Source organism: Phymastichus coffea, unplaced genomic scaffold (genome assembly GCF_024137745.1).
Source record: "Phymastichus coffea isolate CEN01 unplaced genomic scaffold, Cenicafe_Pcof_1.1 PCOF00126, whole genome shotgun sequence".
Classification (NCBI taxonomy): domain Eukaryota; kingdom Metazoa; phylum Arthropoda; class Insecta; order Hymenoptera; family Eulophidae; genus Phymastichus; species Phymastichus coffea.
In genome coordinates, this window is record NW_026706937.1 from 428405 (window position 1) to 456084 (window position 27680).

At 36.7% G+C, this 27680-nt stretch overlaps 1 protein-coding gene across 1 annotated transcript; it reads left to right on the forward strand.

Moving 5' to 3' along the window:
* LOC131671460 (protein N-terminal asparagine amidohydrolase) lies at positions 1 to 27580 on the forward strand. The gene is made up of 10 exons (XM_058947888.1): positions 1 to 152; positions 402 to 643; positions 6429 to 6609; positions 12534 to 12624; positions 21530 to 21717; positions 21786 to 21851; positions 23285 to 23467; positions 24028 to 24236; positions 24800 to 24961; positions 25163 to 27580. The coding sequence occupies exons 5-10, from the start codon at positions 21531 to 21533 to the stop codon at positions 25286 to 25288; spliced, it is 933 nt and encodes a 310-aa protein (XP_058803871.1). The 5' UTR covers positions 1 to 152; positions 402 to 643; positions 6429 to 6609; positions 12534 to 12624; position 21530; the 3' UTR covers positions 25289 to 27580.
* Positions 27581 to 27680: the final 100 nt, after the last annotated feature.

Below are 27680 nucleotides of genomic sequence, written 5' to 3' on the forward strand. Positions count from 1 at the left end.
AGCGGATCACCACCACAGTGTACATCCTTTGCGAACGCGTCAAACGCACTTTCGACTTCTTTGCGCTTTTTTGCCCGAAAATAAGCATGTCCACGAAAGTTGAGTTTAAATAAAAAGTTGCTTCCTGAAGTATTGGTGATAAAATATCTTTAGTAAGTAACTTCGAAAAGTAAAATATTTGACTATTAAAGGACCTAACCTCAAAAAGATAAAAGAAAAATATTTTTCCAAAGCTCATTGGGGAATAAACAAAATCTTACAAATGAAAATTTTTGAAACAGCGCATTTCATGATAATTCAGTATCGTAATGAATAACTTGTCAAGGCTCTGCTTTTAAAACCTTTCATGTAAAACTATACGTCAAAAATCGAATCCAAGTTGCTTTCTTTTCATCTTACAGCTGTTCGTGCACGTATACTACTATGACTTGGTGTCCGTTTAAGTACTTATTTATGAATCTTATTCGTCTCTCTTTCTATTTTGCTTTGTTTTATGTGTAACGCGCGTGTTTTATGTGCCACCAGTTGCGCATTACACAACGTTTTCGTGTGGATTGTCGTGCCACTTGAAAGTTAAGTTTTGAAAATATAATTTCGATGGTATTGCTTCTTATTTGTAAAACGACTCACCTGCTGTTTATTGGTAAGTTTGACCTTTATTTTGAATGCGAATGCTTCCGTTTTATTTATCTGAACAATTTTTCACTGCAAATCAATACAGAATAGTGAAAAAAAGTTCCTTATTTCTTAATATTTTTCTTGTAAGAGTACAATTTTTGTTTCAACCAACGAACACAATAGTAAATTTTGATACTGCACCAAATAGGTAATTTGAACCTCGTGTAGATTTTTACGCCCTAGCGAAGCGTGGATAAAATCACTTTCTCGTTCATGTATCTAACTTTATTTTTCGATACTCTGTGCGCGAGGACTCGACTTTACGAGCGCTCAAGGAACCGAGCATGCTTAACATCTCATCTCACGCACGTCATATCAAAAAATAAAGTTAAATACATGTGCGACAATGTGATTTCAACTTCGCATGGATTGCTCACCCTAGCTTCGCTCGGATGCAAACGTCCACACGAGGCTCAAATCACTTTCTCGCACTAGTATTCAAATGTACAATCTTATTATTATTATTGAATAAATGTACATATACATATGTATCCACATCTTTGACCTGTCTGTGCATGCACACATATGTGATCACGAATCATTGTAACAATTATCTCAACATATTTTAATGCCTTACAAGAAAATTTCTAATACATTCAAATTACAGAACTATCTGCATTATAAATAGTAATTTTCCCTCATTTTGAGAAATGTTCGCACCCAATTCAATCATTTGAGTGAAAAGTCAAATATGAAATAAGAGAAAAAATGGATTTACCTCGCGAAATGCCTTTTCTCGCGTGTTCTGGAGAAAAACGTAGAAGAGGCTTCATAAACGGTACACGCAAATTGAATGAAGTCTACACCCATGTGCCGTTGGCATTACAGCTGGAACGTGCATGCTCTGCTAGGCAATTCCGGCTTTTCTCTTGGTATGACTTACACAAGACAACCACTTGAGCTTGGTATAAGCCGACACGCGCCTTCACTTACGGTGTCAACCAAGAGAACGTAGCAATTACCAAAGCTGAGAAAAACACGTAAAACATATGTGACGATAGATACGTGACTTTTGCAAGTGTTATAATTACATTTTCCTTCGGGAAACAACGTATTTCTCTTAGTCAATTAGTGAGGAATGAAAACTTCGTGATGATTGCTATACGGTTACCAGAATGTTTTTGCGACAAGTCTTTTTATTTAATGTCAAACAATTTCCTTTACAGTTATTATTATAGATTTGTAGTTTTCTTGTTATTGATATAAAAAAGTATATTAAAAACTAATCAATCTTTATTATATTTTATTTTTTATTCATAAATAAATGCAAATATTTGTAATTACTAATAACAATAAATTCAATGGAACTTGTCTTTACTCCATATTCATAATATTCAATTAAAAACTGCTTTTATTAATGCAATAATAATAAACGGTGCAAATACGTTAATTTGCCACTTAAAGAAAAGTATACGGCAGATGACGGAAATTCGTATAATTCAATAGTATGCACGCTAATACTCGACTTTATACCTGAAAAATACTTATGAACGCAACACTGTTATCATATCTGTAGCATGCGTAGCATGTAAAAATATGTTTTTCGATCTATATCTTACACAGGTTGTTTAAATGGCTTAATCCAAGCGACAAATATCAATTGGCATGATTAAAAAAGCGAACAGCCGAAAATCGCGTTTAGGAACAATCTTCTCCGTACATATTAACGATGCATTCACCAGATTAATTGAAAACACGCTGTCAAGCAAAACGTGCTGTCGTAAATTTTGTAACCTAGCGATAATTAACATAATATTTATAATTAGCATACGAACGATTTTAAATATCATTGAGTAACTAAATATTATAAATTGATACAACTAAAGTATTACTTTTCAATGTTGATTATCGTGATCCCTTGCTATGCGTAATAGCAATGGCGATCTTAATGTCAAGTCAGCCCCTTAGCTCACCGATGTATACAATAAGTCGGCACGCGCATCCGAAGATAGAAAATACAACGGGACGACTTGGAAAAATTTGCAATTAGAAGACAAGCTCTCACGTTGATCCAACCCTGTTGGCGTGATTCAACGATTTTCGCAAGCTCATTTTTTGGCTGGCTCTTCACGCGCTTACCGTCGGCTCCTTAGGGAAAGAATGATTACGACGCATCAATCCGAATATACTTCATTTTGATGGATAGGAGAAAGCAGATTTCAATTAGATTTCCGTCAACACACAAATCGAACAACAGATCAGGAGAAAAAAAATTATCAGCTCCATTCTGCTCAAATACGGCCATTCGAAGCCGCACGAGCGGATTATTCCCGCTTATGGGCAGTGATGTTCAATAAGACATTTTTTTTCTCTGTCTCTTTAGCTCCGAGCATTGGGCGACATATATAAAGTGCGAGAGAGCACGAGCGGATAATAAATCTCAAATGCCTGCCCGCTCGTTCGTTTGTGCCCGCCGATATATATATATATATATATATATATATATATATATATATGACCTAGAAGAAAGCTCTCACATAAGCGCGCCAAAGAAACTTTTGCGAAGTATCGCTTGATAGGTTACACAAGTTGTTGCGCAAAAGCTAATAAGTTCTTCTCAAAGCGAGTGAGTCGTTAGTCGAGGAAGTATGTGCGCTCTGCATCGATCTACTTCTACTGAAATTGTTAAGCGCATATATCGCTTGTTAACGGCAGTGCGCGATTAGGATAATAGATGGAAATATCATCCCTCCTGTCAGAAGTTGTCTCTTCGTTTTTGCGCAGTCTTTCGGAGTAATAACTTGAACAAATTTGACAGGTAATTTGAGACTCGTTGAAGATTATTCACGTGAAATATACCCCACTTCTATGAGCCTTTGGATACCTGTCAGTTCCTTAGTCGCAACACAGTTATATCATCATAATAGAGACAATATTGTACCCGGAAATTTACGTAAATTTTTTTGTTACAATTGTCGAAATTTTGCGATCAACAAAATAGAAGCTCGACACTGTGCACTTCGACCCGAACTGAATTCTTTTTTTTTTGTTTTTTTTTTTGTCGACGCTTGTAGGAGCACAGCTTACAAGACTTCTAAACCTCCGCGCCATAAATCTTCGATAATACAAGCGTAAACAGCAAAGAAAGTACACAAAAGACACGTATCAAATCGAGTAAAGAGGTAGCAAGCGCCGGCGCGAAAACCAGTTCATCGACGGCGTATGTCAATTGCGTGATTGATGGAAGAAGAGTTGGATGTGTCTGTGTGTGCGTGTCCGCTCAAAGGCTGCCCACGTACACCGACCCAGCTCCTCGATAGGCTCGACTGATTGGATTTTCTCTTTTACTCGCTTGGGCCGACGTCCTCGCTTGTAGGAGCTTTAATTCGGCTTGAGGCTACTTCTTCCTCTTAGTCAGCTTTGCTGCCATACATTAGCCGATTATTGAGACATTGCGGCTCAGCTCTTTCAATTATATTAGTTTGAGCTTTTTTGAGGATTTTTTAAAAGTTTGTCCTTCACTTTTTCATATCTAATTTGCTATATTACTCCTTATATATTAAACTACTTTTCAATTTCTTCCCAACAAATTCCACTTTATTGATATGAAAGGCATTTCTTTTTTCTTTTTTTTAACCACAACAAATAAAGACTCATTTAACTGGGAACATAAAAACTCAATTACTAGTAAATACGGATCGATTCTCAACCAATAAAGTCTTCCCTTCAAATTGAACGCAGCTAACCGTCTATACGAAAGTAAACGTAGGGTGAGGGTGAAAAAAAGCATTGTCGAACAAAAGCGTCGTCGTTCCGCGCGAGAGAGTGCGAAAAAAGCACGATTACCAATTCAAATCTCTCGAGGCAGTTTTTCGCGTGCGCCCAATCGCATTAGAAAGTGGCCACACGATTCGTCGATGAATATCTTCGATCGGTTGTATTTATCGTGGGGGCGCCAACGGCAAAAAAAAAAGGAAAAATGAACGAGGGAGAAGATCGGTATCGACGCGGCAATTAAAGCGTTCAAATGGTCGAGGCGTGATTCTGTACCCCTGCCGGAAAAAAAAGTCAGTAGAATCATTTGAATGGAGGCAGCTAAGCTCGTTATTAGGCATCGTCTATTGATGTAAAGCGACCGATAATTGCCGGCACTTTGACTGACTACTAAATCGACTGTGATATACATCTGTGCGCGATCATTACTTTCAGCTTCGACTATCATGTTGAAATCTCACTCTCTACGTCTCATTTCTGACTGTACTTATAATTAAAATTGTCCAATGGGATTCACACTGAAATTACGTTTATTCAATAACGCAACCTCGCCATAACGAACGCTTTATTCCATCAGGTGTACGAGCAGTGCAGCTGACAAACACTCGAAAGTAAATCAGAGAACAATATCAAAAGAGCGAGCTTTCGCTGCCAATGAAAATCCGAGAGAGAAAAGAGCCGAGATAGCGATAAATCGCGGAAGGCGAACTCGTTGTCGTAGGAAAAAGAAAATTGCCAACAATTACACCGGTCTCTCCCGTATATTTCTCTCCTAGTAGCGGCGAGCAGCTTTCATTAATCTGAGAGCGGAACGTCGCCGACGATCGAATGAGTTGGATTGAGAGATAGAGATTAATCGAGGCTTCTGCTGGATGACCACGCCACGCGCCTACCATGACTTTTCTTGGAATCTAGAATATTGATTTTTTTTTTTTTTTTGCTGCTGCTGCTTTCTTCCTCCTCATTAGGCACACGAGCTTCGTGTCAGCGGATAATTTATATCCAGTCCCTTTTTACTACTCTCTTTTTTGGCCATTTTCGTGCTTTGATTAACGTCTTGGTCGGAAAATGTTTTTTAGTTGTCGTACGAGAGCAAAGATTATTATCAAACACTTTGTTGTTTGTTAATTATTACTTGGATAAATGCTAACCCAAGATCACATTCAATTTTTTGACTTAGGGGCTTAATACATGAATGATGTAATTCACCCAATAATTATGGTAAGATGACAACAAGTTAGGTAAGTTGTAGTATGAAAGCTATACATTACATCTTAGGTACTCTATTTCATAAGCACTTTCATTTAAACGTTACCGTAAGTGACAAACAACTTGTTCAAACAGAAACATCCGATACAAATTCTCATTCTCACCTTTTTCGAGAGCTTGTGTATATCATTTTCGCTATGACAGGCTCATCTATTATGGAAATATAATACAACGCGTTTCATAACAACAGCAGCAGGAGCGATTATTCGACTGCGCGTATCCTGCTCCTTTGTATGCCAGACAGATTCCTACATACCGCGGATGTTGAAATAAACGATATGTTTGCGGTATGCGTACAGCCGCAACATAGGGTCTTGGGCGTGCAAAACGTGCCGCGGATGTGTTCATAAATCATAATCGCTCTCTGACTTTTTCTGAAACGTCGAAGTATGATTCATAATATGTGACGTCTGCTTGTAATTTTCCAACGTAAGGGATAAAACTAAACAGACGAGAGAGAGAGAGAGAGAGAGAGAGATAATTCGTGTTTAACGGTGATGCATACAATAATAAAATAAATTGATCTTTTTCTTTTCTAAAAGTACTAACGGAAAGTACTAATGCAAAATTATATCAGGCAGTATTTGGATAATATCAATTATTTCCGTCTATTCCTAATGAAATTTATCGAAATAATAAGTTGAAATCTCCGTTATTTTGTTTCACGAGAACGTTGGCCTGAAATAAATCGTCACTAAGCACACTGCAGTATATGGAGTCCAAAGCGGTAAACTATTCTATGATACATCGTTTACAATTCCTTGCAGTGAGCACAGTCAAGTGGCTGCCGATTAAAGTCTTTCGTAAAGGGGATGGAAGTGAACAAACGACGGGTGGAAGGAGTGGACACAATTGTACTTGGCTATCAATCTTTCCGCAAATGGATCAGCGATTATAAGCTCATTCGTTCGTGGTCTCTGCAACTTGAGTATTGCCGGAACTATGGAAGTAAGTGCTTTCGTTAAAGCTTGTCTTAGTTTTTAACAAGTTTTACTTTGAAATGTCTTACCTTTTAATTCTATTTATTTGTACATTTTGGAGATCAATAGTTTGATATTGAATACCGATTGTTCGAGAATTCCGGGGACAATGTAGAGGTGAAAGTCTTACAATGCAACTGAAGTCTCCCTTGAGGGAGGTTCGACATAAATCAGAAACGCTGTTAAGGAAAGCTTAGCCGAACAATATCCTTTTTTGTCCTTTGTTGCAGCTGCACTTTGGAGACTGCGGCGAATCCTCTTATACGCTCGCACAAAGTTTCTCTCTGAAAGATACCCTTATTCCAATGAAAAATAGACCGTAATCATCATGGCGCATCAGTTACTTGTTCAAGTCTACAAAAATAATCTATAACAAATCGTAGTTAAAAAAAATCCAGTTCCAAAAGTAGCTTTTGCTACCACGCTATGTGGAGGGGTGTAACTAGAAATTCGACGCATCGTTTAATCAACGCATGTATTCGAGAAAGATTCTAGCATCAATTCCCATGTAAAGGGGATGTAAAATAGATACCCCCATTACGGGTAATCTTTCGATAGAAAAGTTTCTCTCTCATTACGTAGGACGAGGCGTCCAACAGATACCTCCAACTTCCTATCAAATTTTCCCAGTTCTACACCTTATACCCCTACATAGCTTTGGTTAAAGGGTCAGCCTATCGTTTGCGCTAAGTAATTGCGGCAATGTAGCCCCGCAGTGTTCTCTTTCTCTCTTGGGATGGTTGGCTTTCCTGGTATGCGGATGATGGTCATCCCGAACATTCCCCCAACCTATATTTTTATATTATTATTGGATCGAGATTTCCGTTTGCATGCTTGAACTTAACCAACAAATAGCTAAATAATTTAATAGTATCGATTTCTAAATTTTTTTTGTTTCCTTAATAAGGGCATTTCAATTTTTTATGTTGTTCTCATACTTTGTCTTGATCACGCTAAGCTGAGAACTGAATTCGTCTCTCATAATTCACCGCGTCGGCCGTTCAAAATTCGTCTTTGGAAAGATAAATCAGCGGAGAATACAAGATGAACGATTGAAAGGAGAAGAGAAACGAGGTGGCACCCGACTCGGTGACCTCGCGATAGAGAACCTCTGGTAGCCAGCGGTAGCGTCTTCTACCCATTTGTTTCATTTGATGAATGCGGATATCGGGGTCGGATACACTTATGGATGGGCGAACAATTGTTAAATTTCTACGCACGCAACTGAAATTTTGATAAGATGATGTGTTTGACCGTATTAGTGGAAAAATATTGTATATAAGAAGAGCGAATATAGTGTTTCATTTATGCTGCCGAATAAAATCTGAAACCTTGCCGGAACAGTTTGATAGAAAGTCAAAGATTTTTTTTGAATATAAAAATATTGTTTAATATATTGTTAATTTTCCATTAATAGTTACAAATTGTAATAGTTTGCAACTACTTACAGAGGTGCATACATACTCGTATACTACCTGTACGCAAGCCGACATACCAAGTAAAATTATAAACAAACTTATAATTAAAACTTATAGCTACTATTAACATGAAACTTGTAGTAACTCTTCCTTGTTAAAATTACCATTATCCACTAGGATATTATTATTAGTTTGTTTCCATATTTTTATTGGTGTTTCGGAAACTTTTGTTTTCATCCTGTTTTTCTACGAGATATTTCATTTCCTTGATGAAAATGGAATCATTACTTTTATCTGGGCCGCAAAATGGTAATGTGAGGAAGACATTTAGAGCAGTATCGGAGCTTAAAAATAATTCGATAAAAGGCAAGGAGTTAAAGAAAATTGTGTTCACAAGAAGTTAATGTATTTATTACTCCGGTCGTGGCAAGCAAGGCTTCCACTTGACTCTGTATACTTACTATGGGCTTGAGCGAGGCAGGTAACCGAAGGAGCTTATTGATTTTGTTTAAAGCTGTGCACGTTAGTTAGGAAGCACAGCTGTGACTGTAGACGATCACAAAAATAAATATTACTCGTTGAAGTCAAATAATTAGAAAAGATTTTTAACAAATAGAAGTAGATCCACGCGTAGCTTCATACAATGTTAAGTTTTTCGTAGAAAAGCTTACTGCTTAATAAACGAACTTTTATTATTTACAATATTACCTTCACTGCTTTTATTTTAGTCGCTCTATTAAATGAGTGATAAATACTTTATTTCATCAATAATATAATCTTTTTTTTTTCTTGAATTCTTTACGTCACGTAATTAGGCACTAATTATGCAGACGCGTAATTTACAAAATGTGTATGCATGCTCTACTAAAATACATAAGAGACAGGTGTGATTCTCAACTGCACATATGGTAAATTATTCGTTTTTAACTTTGTATAAATTTTTACACGAATTCATCCACGTTATATCTATACTCACTCACAAGACGAATATGCATGCAATTTTTTCTTTTGCCATCTGCGGCTACACCATCTATACTTCATACATTTAGAAAAGAGCATTGTATACGTTCCCGATTGACTGATTGCTATCTCTTCTACACCGTTTAATCTCCTTTTGCTAACTTTTTTCCTTGTGAATTTATATGCAAGAAATTATATACAGAAAATTATTTTCTTTGCCAGATTACAAATATTTACAATGTAAATATTCTATTACTAATCAATAATCTTGTTTTTGAACGAGTAAGAATGAAATAAATGTCGTAATATCGCAATCTTTAATCAAAAAGTAGGAAACGTTTAATAATTTGACCTTTATAGCTGGAAAGAATCAAAAGATTATTTATTGCAGTTTTTAATATGATAAATTGTGTATTTGGAAACATGGAGCTATTTTACTAATACACATTTTTCCGTTATATGTATTTTGTGAAAAAATTGAAAAAAAACACGTTTGAAAATAGTAATTTATGTTAAATATATTAACCAATATAACAATAAGTTTATAAAATGTACACTTACTTAGTTACATGTATAAAAATATGTGAGATTATTTATAGGAATTGATATGACCATAACGATCACATTCTCATCGGCCTAACCATAAAATAATACGATAAAGTAATCTTAGTGCAATATAATGAACAATAAAGAGAACAATTAACAACATCATCAATAATGAAGAAAATTATAAATTTATATTATAGCACTGCGTGACTTAAGTCCGCCTTCGCGTAACTCCTTTCCGTGACGTAAGTAGTTCAAAACTTGCTAGCGCTCGGGCTATAACCTTACTGTGCCATTTGGAATTGAACTACTAAGTCACGGAAAGACGAGCCGTAAGTGTGGGTTTAAGGTCAGCGATATAAAATGATGAACGATGCACGTGCCATAAGTGACACTCGACGGTACAGCGTTAATCGCCCTCGCTGTGCTCAGGTGTTAACTCGCCGTGCCAGTAGGTCTCACTTACGGCACTCGTATTGCTATATACGATTTCATATTAAATACCATGAATGGCTTCAGCGCATTCGGTAGTAATAATTTATTTAAACATTTTTTTGCAATTTAATTTATAAATGTAAATAAACTCTCCAAATGGTCACGAATGAACAGTGAAAACCTGTTGATGCGGATATAACCTACAAAAACCTTAAAATCATAAATCAACATGTTAAAAAATAAAGAACATTAAATTGTTCAATACAGTCGCCGATTTTATTTATTTGAAAATGAAAAAGTAAACTAACATGGTGCGCTGCCCATTGTTATCTATACAATATATATCGACGCATTGTAAATATTTTAAAACAGAATTATTTTAGGTATTTAGTCTATTTTAGATTTTTTCAATGTCGGCTATAATAATTTTTAATTGATTCGAACATGAAATTGAATATTACTAAATACAAACAACTAAATACAAACAAGACGAGCGCACGAGGCACCCTGAACGACACTGGTATTTATGATTTAAGATCATACCGCTTTTTTTGAGGTACAAGATATTTACAACTTGAACTGTTTTATGCAGAATACTGAAATAAAGTTTATTGATCATTAGCAACCATCTGTTGAACCGTACTTCTAAATAGTATACTTGAATAATTCATTAAACCAGCACATTCGCAATCAACGCACATATGAATTTTTTTCCAAGCTTCTTCAAGTCCGTTAGGAGACAGCCCAACGACGGCCCTTTGTTTTACAGTCTTCCTTTTAGCGTAGGGAATGTCCTTTTTTATGACCACGCTGAGCCTAAGCGAAGCATTGTCCGTGGCAACCGAGCGAATTTCGCTCGCGAAGCTCTTCCTCGTTCGAGGAGGTAAAAATTCTAGGTAGAGCATCACAAACTTCCCTCTCTCTCTCTCTCTCTCTCTCTCTCTCTCTCTCTCTCTCTCTCTCTCTCTCTCTCTCTCTCACTCCCCCCCCCCCCCTCTCTGTCGGTGGCGGCAGCGTGCCGTGCAAAATAATGCCAGAATTCCGGTGCAAATTTTCGCGTTCAGATTCAGTCGCGTGCTTGGCGAGCAAAAAAAGAATCTTCGATACTATTTCTCTTGCTGAGGAATTTTTCAAACGTTCCGAGTCCGATGGATTATAACGAGTCTATTCGTGGAACACTTTGAGATTGTAAAAAAATTAGAATTTCTTATGTACGAGGACCTAATTAATTTCTAATCAATCACAATGACTGTCACGTATTGACAAGGGTTCGCGACTGATGATTTATTTTAATGTGGTATTACTGCAATTCTTCATTTCAAGAGTGATTGATTTACTGCGTGAACGCAAATTTCATGACAAATTTATTTAAATCGTCAACTAAGTAGTAAAGTTTCTCACCGAATTTAGTTGTTCACTAAGCTGAGTTGTCAATTATTTCTATATTATTCGCTCTCGATGCGATACTGTTACGCAATGCTTTCTTGTTCAAAAAGATGAATTGCACGGTAAAAAGCGTCGATAAACTTTTTATAGTCTGCACAATAAAAAGTACAAATGAGATATTTCTTTATTTTGCGACGTTGATAAAGAATTCGTACTTGGCACTTTCTTATAAACGGAGATTATAAATCCCGTTTTATTCAGAATTATAAAACTCCTGTAAACTTTGAAGTAAAATGTATTTACTCGTGAGAATTCACCAGCTATGAAAACTTTCGAATTAGTTGATTATTTATTTTAAGGATAATTTTTCTCGATCATGAAATGCCAGACTTTCAATGTTATGTCCTATCTATAAAATCACTGTTTTAAAGATCCTGACGTGATAGCCGGAAAACTAAAGCCTTAAAAAAGGGACAAGGAAGCACGCTGTTCTCCTCTTCCACTATATAACACTTTAGCTTATCGCAAAAACATATTCATTTTCTCTACTCGTATTGGCATCATCGTAGCCGCGATAGAAATGAGAATAGAAACTCTGGGAAAAAATATATAGAGCAGACGAGTGGCACGTAGTCAGCGATGCCGATGATGAGAAACAATCGGAGGAAGTCGCTCGCGTGAGCGCGTGGCTTGCCATTAATATGTATAAAGCACACACGCTTACTGTATGCAAATCTGAAGCGCTGCCGCTGCTGCTTTGCATGGGCCGAGTGGCGACTGAGCCGAAAGCAAGAAAGTGAATAACCGTGTTAAACTGAAAGACTTTTCTTCACGAGTCTTGCGTAAGGTGCAAAGATCTTGTACGTGCATTTCTTCAAATATTTTTATATATATGTTGAACAGCTGGAAAACAAATGAAAGATGTTCTCAGACGTTCAGAGAAGCTTTAGTTAATCTATCTAACTTGTAGCATATGTTGTACATTCGCAAAACATAACGGCTCAAGCTAATCTAATCAAATTGATTGCACTGCCGTGTTTCTCTTAATGATATTTGCTCAGCTATAAATATTCCTCGTAGAGCCTAAAAATGTACGTTTACTTATTATATAGTAATGTTAACGTAAAATTCCGTATTTATGTTACAGGATGAGATTTAGCAATTGGTCGTTCAACAAGATTGCCAATAACATCGCGTAGCTGTTGTGGAAGCAACGCGGAAAAGTACGAAAACCAAAAGTAAGTTGTAATTCAATAAAAATATCGCAGTTCAAATACTTAATATGTTAGAGTGTCCCGAGAATGTAATAGCTACGTGACCGAGAGTGTATATAGAAATATGCCGTGATCGAGAGATTTTCGCAGGACGGTCGCGTGAATAGTCGCATCGATACGCATCTATTCACGTTGTTGGGCGGCGCGTCAATAATCTTATTCCCTCACTGCAGCTAGCGACTCTTTTCTCTCGTAGCCATCTTTTTCCCTTCTCTTCCTGGCCGCCTACCCGACAAACCCCAGTAGAAAGAATTTGCTTGTTCGTGCTGAGATTTTTTGCGTCGACGAAATGTTTTCGCAAGTGCAGCTGCTGTTGAGTAATACACAATAATTATCAAGGTTATATGTTCGTCTGTCAGACAGAACATATCTCTTCGTCATGGTCGCTAAATTAATAAATATTATAGGACATATATACGAAGGTCAAACAAAGCCGTCATGAGAATGCTGATATCACTTGGCAAACTACCTCGGAGAGGCCAAAAATACGAGCACAGCTATCAAATGGCGCAAACAAGCTCAGTTCGGTCGCTCGCAGCCTGGGGGTCATCATCGCTGCGAGGTGCACGAGACAGCCAACTAATTCAAGGATTAACGAGCGACTGATCCTTCAGCGGTACGGTCCTGTGACATAACTTCCAGTCGGTCCGGTGATATCTCCCGGCAGGAATCGATTTCGGCTCTTGAGAACACTCACGGAATTTAGGGCTCAGCCTTTACTCTAAATGTATACCACGAAAGTACACTGGCAGCGCCCAAAGGCTCGCAACCACCGACCGATAAAGTGGAGAGAGAGAGAGAGAGAGAGAGAGAAAGGCTTTTAGTCATTGACTTTGCATTGTTGGAATAGTCGAGTGAACTTCAGTGTTTTCTGTAAATTATTGTTTGACCGAGAGAGAGAGAGAGAGAGAGAGAGAGAGAGAGAGAAGGGATTCATCAGTGTATGCTCTCTTTAGAATCTCGTTTCAAAGTCAAGTTGGACCTCTTTTTTAATTTTCATTCTACCGGGGGTAGATAATATTCTTCCTCCAGATTTCAATAAAAATCTAGTGTCAAGCACTTGCCTTTGACGATAATATATGTAGTAATATCTGGAAAGCTGAAGTGTCATAACTCGTTTTATGATTTGGCGAATCGAAAAATTCACTTTCAGCAAAAGTTTAGCGAAATGAAAGGAAATTAAAAACTAATAAATTTGAACTTTAGGTTTGTCTTTATTTGCTGGTTGGATAGCGTTGAACAATTAAATAGTAATGACGAGGCTATAAAAACTTACAAGAAGTAATTGATTGCAATGCAAATGTATCATACGTTGGTATAACTCCTAGACAACATGAAGGAATCACCGCAAGCGCACATAGACGTGAAGGTCGTTAAGGTGTAGGTATTTAATTGTACTAACTAATTTATCATTATAATCGTGCCCTCGAGGGAGTAACGAAGTAATCTCAAAGTTGGCAACAGCTTCAAGTGTGAATTGTGAAGGGCGTGAGAAAGATATTATTTAGTTAATCGAGGACTCAACGAACACCCGTCCAATTTTGGGTACCACTTTCTGAGGGCGAGTTATTTCGGTAAATTATCGGCTGTTTCAAGTTTGCCTTTGATATTATCATTATAACGCTCGAGAGAAATTTTAATAGAATTAAATCAATAATCATTTCAACTATATTTTTGTAAATTTCGCAATCTGAGACATTGCAATGATGTTTGTGAAGGTTCTACTCGCTTACATCTGGATGCTGTGTTTCTTCATTGCCTTATCAGAGACTTCCACTGTTTTTCTTTCGATGTATCTCCGTTCTGCTTTTGTATTTGTGAGACTCTGCGTGAAATTAGATAAGAAAGTCTTTGAATTGACAAATCATACAAATCAATACTTGTTATTTTCCATATATCCAATGTACAGCTATTCGGAAAAGCTTTATAAAATAGCAAGATTTTGACGATATAAACTAAAAACGAAAGCTGTGTTCTGATTTTTCTACGAGTTAGTGAAGAACAATATATAATCACACAAGAAACAATGAGTAACAAAAAATTAGTTATTTACAGATGATCATAATACAAGTTATACAGGAATATTTGAGATTGATATTATTTAATATTTATGAAATTTACATAGTATGTATGTTGTTGCTACATTCAGCGGCGATGTAAACTGGAGGATCTGATGAAAATTAAATAATACTGTTTTAAATTCTTTTAAAATGAGTTTCAAATAGTACAAAATTTGCCTTGTCCTGATAATTTCGTAGTATAAGAAGATATGTAACTCAAAGTTTATGACTCATAACTTATTGGCTACTGTGCGAAAGGAGTCCGTGTTATAGATAAAAGAAAACTCTTTTTTATAACAATGAGTAAATTTATCAAGTTGTAAACATCTCACATCTATATCATGTAAATAAAACTATGATAATCGATTATCCATTCGTTATAAGAACGACTTTTTTCAACATTCCTAGTAGTTTCTTTTTTCTAAAACTATCGAATTATTGCGTCCGATGTCATCAGTATAATCCAATAACATCAAACACATCGAGTCTACCAATAAAGTAATGCGCTATTTAGTATCGCACTATTTGATAAAAAAAAAAATAAAACATACACAGTGGGATTCTCCTGATACTTTCCGGATGATTTATATGCACACAAGACGTATCGCAGAAAAACGTTCGCGTCTGACCAACATTTGATTATTCGTCCGGAGAAATTCTGGTGCCTCTACACGTTTGACGCAAGCACTGCGTCTTTACGCGATATCGACTGTCCATGCATCATGGCGACCGGATGCTTTAGTCATCTCAAAATATCGTCACTATAGGCGATCAATGTTAGATACAGCACGTAATAAATGGCGATGGTTCTTCATCGGTTATTCGTCAAAATGTCCTATGTTATTATTGAACAGTTTCGATGTCTTTCGTGCATAATTAGAAACATAATTTCAGCCGTCATCAAATTAACATGAGTATATCTCAAAAATAGTTTGGTTTTTCATCACGACGGGGTCCCATACTTACCTTAGCGTTGCTATCGCAAGCAAATTCAGGTCTTCTCGACTTTACCCATGCATAAACACTCTCGTCTGAAAAAACTCGCACGTCAAGCAAACTTCATTTTGCGGAACGCATGCAAAATTTACTACATATTCGCTTCGCGATGAATATTAAAGAGAATAATTTTAACTTTACGGCGACCCGCATATAATATCCCGTCAAAGATGTGCATCATAATATAACTGGTATTCTGAACATTACTGGAAATATAATTCATCTGTCGACCGTTCGAGTTGGGAAACGTTTGAACAATTTTTCATTGATGTACGTTTGAAGAAACGTTTTTTCAAGAAACGTTGCTTTAACGACATATTATATATAATTGCACACACAAATGGCATATTATATATAATTGCAAAATTATTATCGCTTTCAATCACAAAAAAAAAGACAACCTGTTGCTCGTGATCTCTACTTTACGAGAAAATCATTTCAGTCGTGCTGGCTCCTTCAATCATTTCTTTCTGTTTTTATCTTCTTTAAAAAACGCTATACGTTTTAACTTCAATGGCGACAATAGCGTAACCGTAAATTCTTCTTGGTCATTGTCTTTCGATTATAAACGTCGATTTAGTAACACGATTGGTTGTAAAAAGGTGGCGACGGCATATCTTATCGAACGTATATAAAGGATTTTTGCAATTTTACACTGCACCTCACTCACTTTATAGTACAAGCTTCGTTTGATCTTGTATAATTACATATATACACATCTACGACTATCATCTGTATAATTTTCTTTCATTAATAGTTTCATTTTTTTTCAAGATTTTCCTGATGCTAACGTGTGGGATATTCAACAGTTGCGCGAAGTTTTGTTAAAAGTTATGTTTCTTCTCTAGTTTATTCATCTATTTTAAATTAGTAAGCGTTTGTTCATAAAGAATATTGTAGTTTACAAACAAAAGAAGATCAAATCGATACTAATTTATATATTTGTATTTCGATTAATTAATTGATCTGTTGGCTAAACGGTAATTAATCAGATAATTATTACAATCACGCGCATTGAATAATAAACTTTTATGAGGGATGCAAGAAAAGAGATTTCGTTGTGTAATAATTTGAAAAGAAATGAAATAAAAATTCCATTATATGAACAATTGATTACTATTTTGATTTTTTGATTGGGGCTTGTAACCCCGAATTAAATTAGAGAAAATATGAAATTGACTATTCAAAGTTGACGTAAGTCTAATCGAACAATTAGGCTTCGTCAAAGTTATTTATCGGCCAATACACCAAATACGAAATAAGTCGATTAGCGAAGGCGATGCTTGCGTCGGCCGATCGAGAGAAAGAGAGAGAGAGATAGAGAGAGAGAAAGAGAGAGAGAGAGAGAGAGAAAGAGAGATTTGTGTGGTACGTGCCCGATGGTAAAAAGACCCCCACTCGAGTGCGTTCTCGCGGTCGCAGCCGCGCGGCTGAATGGACTGCTAGCGCCGTATGTCGCCAGGGCAAGCCTAGTCGAGCCGATCGCTTCGGTGTCGAAAGGTCGCGCGACCCGCCGAACGACCGCCCGCCTGTGATCCCGCACGAGGTAAATATCATATGTACGAGTGCGAGTATAAGTGTGGATATTTCGCTTGGGAAAGAGAGTGGGGCTTGCGCGACTCGACATACGACTGCGACGTACGTTACCAGTGTACTCGCGTCCCATTTCGGATGTGGTTTTGGTTTTAGAAGCCTTTGACGCTCGGTCGATTTTAACGACACTTGACCTCAGATAATTAATTGAATGTTTCATTATGTACTCACAGATTAATTTTTTGCGATTAGATTGTATAGTTATTTTGATTTGACTTTCGACAAAATTGCTTGTAATTTTAGTCGTACGAATTTCATAATTTGTTTCCTACCAATTAAGTTGCAATATTTATTGTCTCAAATAATTCTAAACGAATAGCTTTAAGAAATACTCCTTATCTAATGTACTCAAATGATCATTCTTCGTGAAACTCCGTTGAGATTACATAGTAACATTTCGTAATTCATAACATGTTTTTCACGCACAGTGCATTAGTTAAGACTGTCGTGATTTATTTTTCGAGAGTATAATGTTGAAAAGACTCACGATTCACAGTACAAAATTAAAAAAAACACTGCGATAGTAGAATGACCATTTTGCAAAGTTTTGGTATTTGTAGCTTTTTTCAATTGCAGTTTACATTGGAACTCCAAAGTCGAATCGAGGCGCTGATTTGCAACGAGCTCCCAACTCTTTAATACAAAATGAAAGTAACTTGTTTTTTCATGAATGTGAATATTTTCTACTTTTATAATAATATAATACATAGGAAAAGATCGAAATACGTTTGGATACACCGATATCTAATATTCCTGAGCAGTATGTTTCAATAATTCATTAATTTTTTTACTATTACGAGCTTTTGGCAATTCTACTTTGGAAATTCCATTTTTATTACGCATTTATCAGAGTATACAGCAAATTTTTTGCAAACCTCTCAGGAAAAACATCAGTAAAATTTATTTTCAGTTCGTATACGTCCGAATACATTAGACTTGAGAAACGAACAAAACATTCCAAAGCGGAAATACGTTTGAGCTTATTCGAAAAATTCAAGAGCGCGCACAAAGAGGAAAAAAGTACTTATCCATGAACGTCGCTCTAACTTACTCTCACAATACCTGTTTTTTGCGATCTCGCGATAAACTGTCGCACGAGACGTTATGGTCATTGTCATGTTAAAGCCACCCAAACGCGTTTCCGATAAACGACGAATGAGCTTAGAAGCTGACACACAAACTAGATGCGTACTGCGTTTATCGCTGGCTCACGCTTTACTGTGGTAGTAATGATCTCGGATGCGACGGTCGACTTTGCAATGGCTTATCACCTGATTGGGTATATTTATTACAATAAATTACAACTTCAGTTCTAAGTGGTTTGCGAAAAACAAAATTATTTAAAATAAGTATACTTCATACAATTTCCTACAACTTTCCAAGTAGTTGAGTGCCATATATTTGAAAGTGTAAAAAAATTAATCGCGGAATTAAACTATCTATCACTCATTATAATTACTCCATTGAAATACAATATTACAACGATATCTTTACAAAATCCATAAACTGTTTACGCAATTTTTTAATTTTGAAACAATTACTTTAATCCAAGTTTTCGAGGCCGTTTATCTGTTTTCGAGAATTAAAATAATTTACGAGAAGATTATAATGTTGATGGAAAATTGTTGCATCAGCTATTTCCTCAAGTTATGACAGCCTACAACGTTTGTCGGACTTCAATCTTTATGAAACGGGTTCGATATTCCAACCACATATCGGACTTAAGAAACTGATAAGTCCTTTTTAGCTTTCTTAGTTCAATATTTACGGTGTTCACATAAAATTTTTCTAGATTGTATGAAAACATTGAAAAATGGATGATTAGGAAATTTTATCCAATTGTTTGAACCTTAGTTGGTACGTTGGAAATTATGAGAACAAAGTTATGTATATACATTTTTTATACCATAAAAAATTCAATGTAGATAGTAAAAGGTTGAAGATAATTGTTTTTAATTTTTCATTTTATTAAAATAGTAATGACAAAATATTTAAAGAAAAAGTGTAAAATATAAAATATTGAAACGTAAAATATTATTACTGCTCGTGGAGCGCCACTATATAGATAGTAGATTCTATCATCTTATTTTATCGCATCTTAATAGGCTCATGCTAAATTATCAAAAGTATTAAAATAAAAATTACGTTGTAACGAAGATTGATGATGTTTATCCTTTTTTTCGATAAATTGCTATAACTATCTTTTTCGTATAAGCGATATTAAAGTGGATAGATTTTTAATTATCTTTGAAAATTCAATAGGAAATTTAAAGACATACCGCGTCGTATTGTCCGACTTTTAATGTTTATAACTTTATATTGATTAATCATACATTTAAAAGTTGTATCGAGGAACGAACCGTCTGCGAAGCTTGCTGAATGCTGATATACTTGAATAACAGAGAAAAATCACGTAAAATCAGCATCCATATCCCTACGTCAGTTCATCATCTGTGCAGCTTGCGTCGCCTCGTCGCGGCGGACGAGCTATAATATACAGCACCCGTGCACCGCACAGCTACACAACCGAGTTAGAAGGCGGAAACTAGCTCGCTTACAGCCCTCCGTGCAGCGACACGTACGTGCCCGTATTTATGCCTATGTAAATTGGCCGTGCCACTGTGGCTCTCGGCACGCGGCTCTAAGCGAAATCCCTCTTCTTGGTGTTCGCCGAGACTGCTGCCAGCGTTGCAAGCAACATGCGACATCGTCATTGTTTGCTATTCGATTAGGCTGAAAGCTTGCGTGTTTCCGAGTATCGCTGCGCTGATTTCATTGCTGCTATCTTCAGAAGTTGCCGGTCGAACTTAACTTTAGCGATTTGGCGGTAACACCTGTATGCAGATTGATCAGCTTTTATAAGCGTACAGCAATGAAAACGTCATTGCCGGTAGTTATTTATTAACCCAACAAATGGCTAATAAAATAAGATTACATCAAAACTCATCAGGGCGAGAACTGCAAGTCTTATCGACACCTGCTACGTTCTCTAAAATTCATATACTTGAGCATATACTTCAGCTAATAGGTAATACATCCGCAGATGTTTATACAAACGAAAAGTATTCTTTATTCTCATCGTTTATGCATGAAATTTTCAAGACTCAATTCTCCATACGTTTGGATAACTGCGAGGAGAGCAGTCGTATATTTAATAAGAAAAATACCATACTCTTTATTGAATGAGAGTAAATTACGACTTCGAACTCTCGTCCGTTCCACCCTTAGTAATATATCTAGACTTTCATCGATAACAATGATTGATATAGAGCCGCGATGGCATAGGGATTTCCAGTGTATATACCTATGACTATTTCCCAAAAAATATATATGCCAAAACCAACACCACCATTTTCACACTAGCCTATAAACTGTAAATCCGGAAACCGGGAGCTGACTGTCTTCGTTTTCTATAGTCGTTCGTTATGAACATAGAAGTAAACATATGACTATTTTTGAATGCGGTAGTCCGCTGCTTTTTGCAAAGTTCGGAATCAAAGCATAGTACGAAAGAATATTTGTGCTGATAGGGTCCGCATCACAGAGCTAATAGACGAGGCGTCGTTCGTTTCTGCAGGCTAATCGGCTGAAACACAACTAACAAGTATTTAACAAAAAATGATTATTCGTCGGAAGAGCGAATAATCATTGTACTGGAAAAAATTACCACCGATATATTTTGATTCCTATTTTGCGCTAAAGTAATTCGAAGCCATTGTATGCGGACATTTTATCACAAAAAATTTTTATATCGGACAATGAATTCAGCTGTCATTGATGTAGTCTACACAAATTGCTATCGTAGATCACCCGCACCCTTGCTACGTGTATATAAATATACAAAATACGTGTAAAAACGCAACCATTTTTTGATGTATAGCTTGCGCTAAAGCGCTAAAGCAGTTCGAGGTCATTTCGCGTAGCCGTTTCCTCGGAAAAAAATTAGAAATTGAATATTAGACCTGTTGTCACTGATGTAAATAAAAAAAAAGTTAATGTTATCGATGTAACCTGAACTACGTATCAAAAGGCATTTCTCATAGATCTGCAAAATACCCAGTTTGTTTCATCAAAGAATAATCGTGGAGCACAGAATTCTTTTTTAAAAAATATTTTGCGTATATACCAATATGTCATGGGGAACTTAACAAAAAATAAAATGCGTGCCAATAACAACTTCTGCATTAATAACAATGCCACGGTTTGTTTATGTGTTTTAGAATGGTGTTGGTAGTGAACGGTGTATTGCAGGACGATGTGCCTCCAGACAGCCGAACCCTTTACACAGCTCATCCCGTATATCGGGACACCGCTGCTCAATTACACATGATACCGGTCAAACTGGTGGGTCCCGCGGGTCTTCTCTACGTGCAACAGAGAGAAATGGCGGCTACCTTGCCACACGACAGTAAGTAGACAATAGCTTATAATATGTCGAATATGGTCTAATATGTCGAATCGCAATTTAATTTTTAGAAAACGTCACGATTCTCGGTTCGGATGACATGACTACGTGTATAATTATCATTCTAAGGCATTCTGGTAAGTTTAAAAAACTATATTTTCTACGAGTACACATTGTAAAATTATAAAAATTACTTTTTCGAAAATTTCAATGACATTTTAAAGGAAGTTGTTTAACCAAACTTCATTAGTGAAGTTGTCAAAGTGTCTTTCCTTGACGAGTTATTTGGTTACGACAAGTCATTTCATGAACGCATTTTCGACAAGGATACTTTCTTTTGCCTATCTCTTCGAATCGTTACTCACAGAAAGCTCGATCACCTGTAACTTTCCGTCTGGCGCGTTAAAAGATCGGGCGAACAAGTACTCGTATATCTACACTACAAAACGACCCTGTTTTGTTTTTACCTGTCTTAAGTATTTTACGTACTTTCGTACGTGCTGTGGACAAAAGCTAATCGTAACGTTGTATTCCATGAGTCATTTTTCATGATGCATTTGGTGTTCGACGTGCCTTCAAAGTTCTGTAACTAATTGAACGACCCCAATGTTAACGGACAGTGTCGACAGTCATAAATAATAATCTTTCATGTGTTATATTGTACGCAGAGTCCTACAAAATGGAACAGTACAACAAAATAAATCGATGACAGATACAAGTAATTCATCCTCGCGACGCGTTCAAATGATCAATGTTTCAAATTTGAAATAATGTGCTTCTATAATATTTCACAAGTCTGTTCAAAGTATTTTACATAATATCCAGCTAATAAATCGAATATTCAACGTTTATATTAATCGTTTTATTCTTCTTGTAATCCGGTAAACATTGTGTTTCCACTCAGACAAAAAAAATATAAAAAAAGACAACTAACTTAATTCACTTTAAAAAAATATCGTAGCTCTGATCGTTCATTCGTTCTTAATAACTACATTTTTTATTAAGCCGTAACCAAAAGGCGATAAATTGAAACATTGAATGATAGAAGCACAGCGATAGCAGAAACTGGGATACGGTAAGTGTTGTGAATCGGTAAAAATATTACATTTTTGAGCTGCGTATCTTTATAGCAATTCCTCATAAATTTATTTCTCGCGTATATTGTCTTCGTGGTCGTATGTACAGTCCGAGCAAATAACATTTGTATCTTGTCGACAGAGGATATTTACGTTGAAGTAAGTATCGACGATGACGAGTTATTTCGAGATAACGAGGAACGAAAGTGCACGGCACGAAGTGCTTTTGCATTCGATTTTTGTCGCTAATGCACTGAAATTTCTAGAGAGACGCTTTTCTTCTTTATGCTATGTCTCTTAGAACTTTTCTTCGTGCATTTAACTATTGGTTTCTGTCGTGCCTCTGATGTGTATAAAATTGTTATCACAATCTGAAATTTTACTTGGCATTGCAAGAAAAAATTGAAATTTCCTATAAAAATATTAAATGTCGAACAACCGTCAATATTCAAATTAAGCAACTATAAACGCATCAATAAATTGTTGAATAACAGGCTCGGGAGCAGCAGCAATGGCACATTTGGACGGCTCGGGCACGCAAGAAGCGGTGATACAGATGATACACAAGGTATCAGAGTTGGCGCTCGGTTATCCCGAAGGGCGCTTGGAGTTGCAGTTGATAGGCGGCTACGCTGATCCTTGCAACTACTCCGAAGAACTTTTCTACAATATTTTATGTAAGTCCGCTGCTTCAAGACTGCTGTTGATATGCAATAAATCTCCTGCTTTGCCAGAGACAAGTGCAGATTCTCCGGATTATATATTCGGGTAAAAAGGCATTAAATGCTTTTGACACTTTCAAGGTGCCATTCAATTTTAAGCCGTTTTTTTTTCGATTCAGTTTATTTTATTTGTTTTATATTTCAGCCTATCAATTATGAAACTATAAGTACACGCGCGCAAGTAACATTTTCATATGCTTCTGTTGAGCGTATTTTATCGATCTTTATCAAAGCTCGGTTCTTGAAATATTCAGTGATAAGGTACTTTGGCATTGAGCCAAGGCACATTTGAAGTTATGAAAGTAATTCAAAAAGTAGATATGTTTCATTGAAGTGTCAGATTTTTATCTATTCATAAAAATTTATAGAACTGAGCATTATTTGACTTCAATTATTCATCGTAAAAAGTTATATACGAATTTTTATTCGTCACTGTAAAAGCAAGCTTTCGAAAATTCTTGCATGCTGGTCTACATTTAACCAGCTAAATAACTTGTTTAATGTTTATTTGCTAGCGGTCTTTCACAAGCAACCCATCGAAATTGACCTGACGCTGTGCTGTGTGGGCGAGTCGAACACGACGGTACGTGGCGGCATTCACTGGCCAATGATTTACGGAGTCGGGCTCAACGTGAAAACCGGCGAAATCTTTCCGGCCACTTTTCCTGACAAGGGTCCCGAGCAGCCTCTCAGAAGCGCCAGGCATCTAACTGGTGGAGAGGAGGTAGCGCTTTCTTCGTTGATTTCGTGAGAGCTTACTACTCTTCCGCTTCGGAAAGTTTCTAACTTTATTCAATGGTTGGCGATTTAATAGAGTCGTTTATTCAATTTATCACAATCAATATTCTTTACTGCAAGCTCACTTGTACGAGCTTGACTTATGCAATGATACTAAAATCACTTGAAACTTATGAAATTATTTGAAAATCGTACACAAATTCATATGAAGATACTCGAACGTAATTGAGTTAAAAAACAATGCAAAGCTTTATGCCAGTTATTAAGAATTTACACAAAGTCACCGCAAACGTATAGTGAAACTCTTCGCAGACTGCGCACTGTATGTGGTATTCAATTTTGTGACAGTAGCTCGTGCTTTGAACTAATTATCGGAATTATTGAAGCCCGAAAAGTTACTTAGTATACTATTATTGTTTTACGGTGTACACGATTTACGAACTCATCGTATGTTTGTTCACTGCAATTTCCTTTGCAATTATGCAATAACCCATTTCTTCTATTTCAAGACGTCAAATTGAACTTATCATGTAAATCAATAATTTTCAGGTACTGGATATTTACGATTGCACGCTCGGCCTTTTGAGAATTGGACCGTTTAATTACGATCCTTTACGCGGAGTTGACCTGTGGCTCGCACAATCCGATCAATTCATTCTGCAACATTTGTCAACGTCACCGGAAGTCGAACTTCCTCATTTTGTCTCTCAGGTAGATGTACTCTCGATGATATCAATTCGTTATATTGAATGTTGAGAAAATAAAATAAATGAAGTTATAGCAAAAATGAAAGTAAGAATTCAACGGCAGTATTTAGTTTTCAAGCGTTATTTTATTTTTGATAGCATTTTTTCTTGAATAAAATATAAATCAAATTAAAATTTCAGCACTTATGTGAACTTTCTTTTTCAGGTCAGAGCGACGCTAAAGTACATACGGCAAAATCCGTTCCCGGCCGTGACGGTATTCCGTGACAACAGGCCACATTATTACCGGCGAGACGAAACCACCGGCTTATGGCAGCCTATACCATATTAGCTTTCTAACGCTCACTCACCTGACTGCCCGTGAAACCTGCGAATTCTCGATCAGCGCGTGATAATGTTTCTATTCAGCCTTGTTAAATTTAATTCTTACTAGCGTTGCTATTCTCTGTGGGGAGCTTCGTGAATCGTTGTGAGGTCATAATTCATTATACAAAATTTCTTTCATTTCATTGATTTATTTAAACGAGTCAATTTTAAAAAGTCTTTTTGTGAAAACTTTCGATATTGTGAAAAGTATGCTTTAAATGTGCAAAGGGAGGGGGAGGGGGGAATATATCCGCAAAACACAGCCAAATGCACCACTGCTATGCCCCCTGCGATTTATTAAAGGGTCCTACTTCGGTGAAGGAAGCCGGCGCTGACTTCCACGGGCACGAATCTACCGCGACGACGGGGAAAGGTGAATGGAAGAAGTCGGAATAAATACAAAGAGGCGATCCCTTTATTTACGCCATCGGAAAATTACATTTACGTATTCTTACAAATTACAATGGTGAGCGCATTCGCTCAATCCACAGAACGCGACAGCAGGCGGCGAATAGGAGCGTATTCGCTCAACTATCATACGCGACGAGTCTATAATATTTAGGAGCGGATTCGCTCAACTATCAAACGCGACAATTCAATTCGCGGCGTTGTACCGGGCGAGAGCTGGTACGTGAGAGAGAGATCCGCGGAATAGAGCAGAATCGAACCCACCGGGTAACTCCTCCCGCGGCTCGCTGGTAGAGAGCCGGCGTCGGCGAAATCGTAGTCCAGCCGGCAGTGGAGCTCGTCGGATCACCGGCGGCGGCTGGTTGGCGGCTGGCGGCCGGGATCGGCTCCTCGATCGTCTGATGGTGATCGCCGGGGGAGCTGCTCGAACAGCAGCCGGAGACTTGCCACACAAAGACTCTCTCTCGTCCTGGGTTTCTCTCTCTCTTGGCGCGTTGTCCAGTTTCTCTCGCCCCGTGACCTGATTAGCCTACGGTCACTCTCCAACTCTTTCAATCTTTCCCGCTCTCGTAATTCTCGCGGCGCGAGCCGCGCTTTTCGCGTTCTCGCTTATTCCTCTTCCTCTCTCGCTCTCTCTCTCTCTCACGCTCTTCGCGCTCTCGCTCTTTCTTACGCCGTCTTCTCCGCCGGCCGCGCTCTCCCCTCTCCAGGCCCTGCAACGACCCGAGCGCGTGAATGCTATGTCAACCATAGCCACGATCGGCCGCTACATCCGTGCGAGGAGAGTGCCGCGCACAGGGCTAGCGAACATCGCTATCAGCCCTATCACAAATGAACGCCGACTCATACATTGCAATAATTTTTCTTGATATCGTTCCACTGAGTAGGATTGAAGTTTTTCAGTTTGAATTTGAAACCAGTGTCTATTTTGTTTTCATAAAGGGCGTTTTACGTGTGAATTATTACTAAGCTTTAATGTTGAAATAGCAAATAAATAATTTGCTTTTTTACTTACTTATTTGATCGAGATATTTTATCTAGAACTCCGTCAGAGACTTAATGTGTTGTATAAATTTGATCATTTTCCTTGAAAGGAAATCAATAAAACGTTTGTATATGTGATTGAAAAAATGTATAACATTGTTAATATATTGCTTCAATATTCAATTGAATAAATATTTAGAATAAAATATATAGATCAGCAATAGTATTTATATCAATGAATTGAGCATTTTTTGTTTCACTACATTTTAACAGCTAAAAAAAAATTTTTGTAATTAGAAAAGTACAAAGAAATGCCCAACATTGTGTAGAATAAAATAATTAGTAATATGTGTTGCAAAATGATCAATAAACATCTTGCTATGATCATTTATTTAGTACTTTACTTTACCTCTACAATACAAATTTTCACATCTAGGGTAAGCAAATACTTGTATCAAGAATACTTTATTCTAGTAAACATTGTATTGTAATTTGAAGAGCATTCAAATGTGTTATAAAAGTTTGAAAAAACTTATTGATAAAGAAAGTGATTGAAACTCCATCCGTCAAAGTACTTGTAATTGACTTGAATTTATGAACTATATAGCGAACAAAAATAGTAAACATCTCCGTATTTTGATAAATGAAGATAACATTAAATATATTTATATTATTGTAAAAGTAAATGAAATTAAGTTAGTTCTACAAAAAGTATACACTCGTGGAGTTCATATTGCATTGTAATTTTTTTTGCTCTTGAACGAAAAACAAAGAAAATTATACTGAAAATATTTGTCTAAATATTATTTGACCATCATTATAATAATATAAAATTTTACTCTGAAATTAAATTATTAATACGCATTATAAATTGCACGTTAATCTAATAAATTTAAGAAATGATAATATTGTCCTTACTTTTCATTCCCATTCGTCCTTATTTTCAGAAAAATATTTGAAAAAAG